Below are 2248 nucleotides of genomic sequence, written 5' to 3' on the forward strand. Positions count from 1 at the left end.
GATCGTGCATTTACAGCGCCTTTGTGAGTGGGTTGGTGAGTTTAGTCTCACGACGTTTTGGGCAATATACCAGCAATATCACGGAAGGGTACCCAAATTGGGCTTCACACATTGTCCCCATGTCGAAATATTGGATGCTAGCGATGTGACACAAACCACCTACCTCCACAAATGCAAAGTTCGATAAAATGAGTCAGGGTCCTATTCTTGACCTTTCTCTCTAGAACGAAGTTCATTTGTCTGTTCTATTTATAAGGATAGTCAACATCATATGACTATTCGAAAAGTCATAATATCAAAGCCCACATACTATGTACTCATTAGATAAGCGAAGCTAATAACGGAGGCATTTAAGTTTGTAAAGAGCTCCTTTAATCATAATCAAATACGTTAGAACCACTCACAAATAAAGCTCTGATGTTTCATGGAAAGTGTCCAGTACTTGGGACAAGGCGGTTGCAGAGGAAGGCGGTTGCAGAGGAAGGCGGTTGCAGGGGAAGGCGGTTGCAGAGGAAGGCGGTTGCAGAGGAAGGCGGTTGCAGAGGAAGGCGGTTGCAGGGGAAGGCGGTTGCAGGGGAAGGCGGTTGCAGAGGAAGGCGGTTGCAGAGGAAGGCGGTTGCAGGGGAAGGCGGTTGCAGGGGAAGGCGGTTGCAGAGGAAGGCGGTTGCAGGGGAAGGCGGTTGCAGGGGAAGGCGGTTGCAGGGGAAGGCGGTTGCAGAGGAAGGCGGTTGCAGAGGAAGGCGGTTGCAGGGGAAGGCGGTTGCAGAGGAAGGCGGTTGCAGAGGAAGGCGGTTGCAGGGGAAGGCGGTTGCAGAGGAAGGCGGTTGCAGGGGAAGGCGGTTGCAGAGGAAGGCGGTTGCAGGGGAAGGCGGTTGCAGAGGAAGGCGGTTGCAGGGGAAGGCGGTTGCAGGACAAGGCGGTTGCAGGGGAAGGCGGTTGCAGAGGAAGGCGGTTGCAGGACAAGGCGGTTGCAGGGGAAGGCGGTTGCAGGGGAAGGCGGTTGCAGAGGAAGGCGGTTGCAGGGGAAGGCGGTTGCAGGGGAAGGCGGTTGCAGGACAAGGCGGTTGCAGGGGAAGGCGGTTGCAGAGGAAGGCGGTTGCAGGACAAGGCGGTTGCAGGGGAAGGCGGTTGCAGAGGAAGGCGGTTGCAGGGGAAGGCGGTTGCAGGGGAAGGCGGTTGCAGGGGAAGGCGGTTGCAGGACAAGGCGGTTGCAGAGGAAGGCGGTTGCAGGGGAAGGCGGTTGCAGGGGAAGGCGGTTGCAGAGGAAGGCGGTTGCAGGGGAAGGCGGTTGCAGAGGAAGGCGGTTGCAGGGGAAGGCGGTTGCAGGGGAAGGCGGTTGCAGGGGAAGGCGGTTGCAGGGGAAGGCGGTTGCAGGACAAGGCGGTTGCAGAGGAAGGCGGTTGCAGAGGAAGGCGGTTGCAGGGGAAGGCGGTTGCAGGGGAAGGCGGTTGCAGGGGAAGGCGGTTGCAGGGGAAGGCGGTTGCAGGGGAAGGCGGTTGCAGAGGAAGGCGGTTGCAGAGGAAGGCGGTTGCAGGGGAAGGCGGTTGCAGAGGAAGGCGGTTGCAGGGGAAGGCGGTTGCAGAGGAAGGCGGTTGCAGAGGAAGGCGGTTGCAGGGGAAGGCGGTTGCAGGGGAAGGCGGTTGCAGAGGAAGGCGGTTGCAGAGGAAGGCGGTTGCAGGGGAAGGCGGTTGCAGGGGAAGGCGGTTGCAGAGGAAGGCGGTTGCAGGGGAAGGCGGTTGCAGGGGAAGGCGGTTGCAGGGGAAGGCGGTTGCAGGGGAAGGCGGTTGCAGGGGAAGGCGGTTGCGGGGGTGGTCGTGTGGTGGTGTGTGACATATACACTTTAATCACCTCAGAGTATCTTACACCATATCGGCCAAGAAGACATAGCTTATATCTGTCATCTGTGTTGAAACGGCATACTTTGATAATTTTACACGTAAACCAAAAGAACGATTTTTGTAAACGTCAAAAAGCTGATGTTAGAGTTAACATATAACATTTAAATCGACACATTTTGTGAAGTAAAACCAATGGCACGCTTCAATCTTTGATGAATGTTTACTCCTTAAAATATTCACTTTAAACACAGGAAAGTACACAGACACGTCTTAGTGGCTTCTATCTATCATGTATAAATTATGTGTTTTTGGAATGTTGTATTTTTGTATATTGAGGACCTGGGCCCACTTGCACAAAGCGATCTTAGCGCTAAGATGATCGTAACTCCCATACTTCAACATAGGCTTAC

At 54.9% G+C, this 2248-nt stretch overlaps 1 protein-coding gene across 1 annotated transcript; it reads right to left on the reverse strand.

Annotated features, from left to right (window-relative positions):
* Positions 1-390: 390 nt before the first annotated feature.
* Positions 391-1833, reverse strand: LOC125372282 (formin-like protein 5). The gene has a single exon (XM_048381596.1). It carries the CDS (start codon positions 1831-1833, stop codon positions 391-393), a length of 1443 nt encoding a protein of 480 aa, XP_048237553.1.
* Between the last annotated feature and the right edge of the window lie 415 nt (positions 1834-2248).

The sequence above is a fragment of the Haliotis rufescens genome, unplaced genomic scaffold, assembly GCF_023055435.1.
Source record: "Haliotis rufescens isolate VD_foot unplaced genomic scaffold, xgHalRufe1.0.p SCAF_4, whole genome shotgun sequence".
In the NCBI taxonomy this organism is placed as follows: Eukaryota; Metazoa; Mollusca; class Gastropoda; order Lepetellida; family Haliotidae; genus Haliotis; species Haliotis rufescens.

Excerpts from the sequence above, each read along its gene's own strand:
- LOC125372282 (XM_048381596.1), bottom strand. The coding sequence starts at position 1,833 with ATGTCACACACCACCACACGACCACCCCCGCAACCGCCTTCCCCTGCA.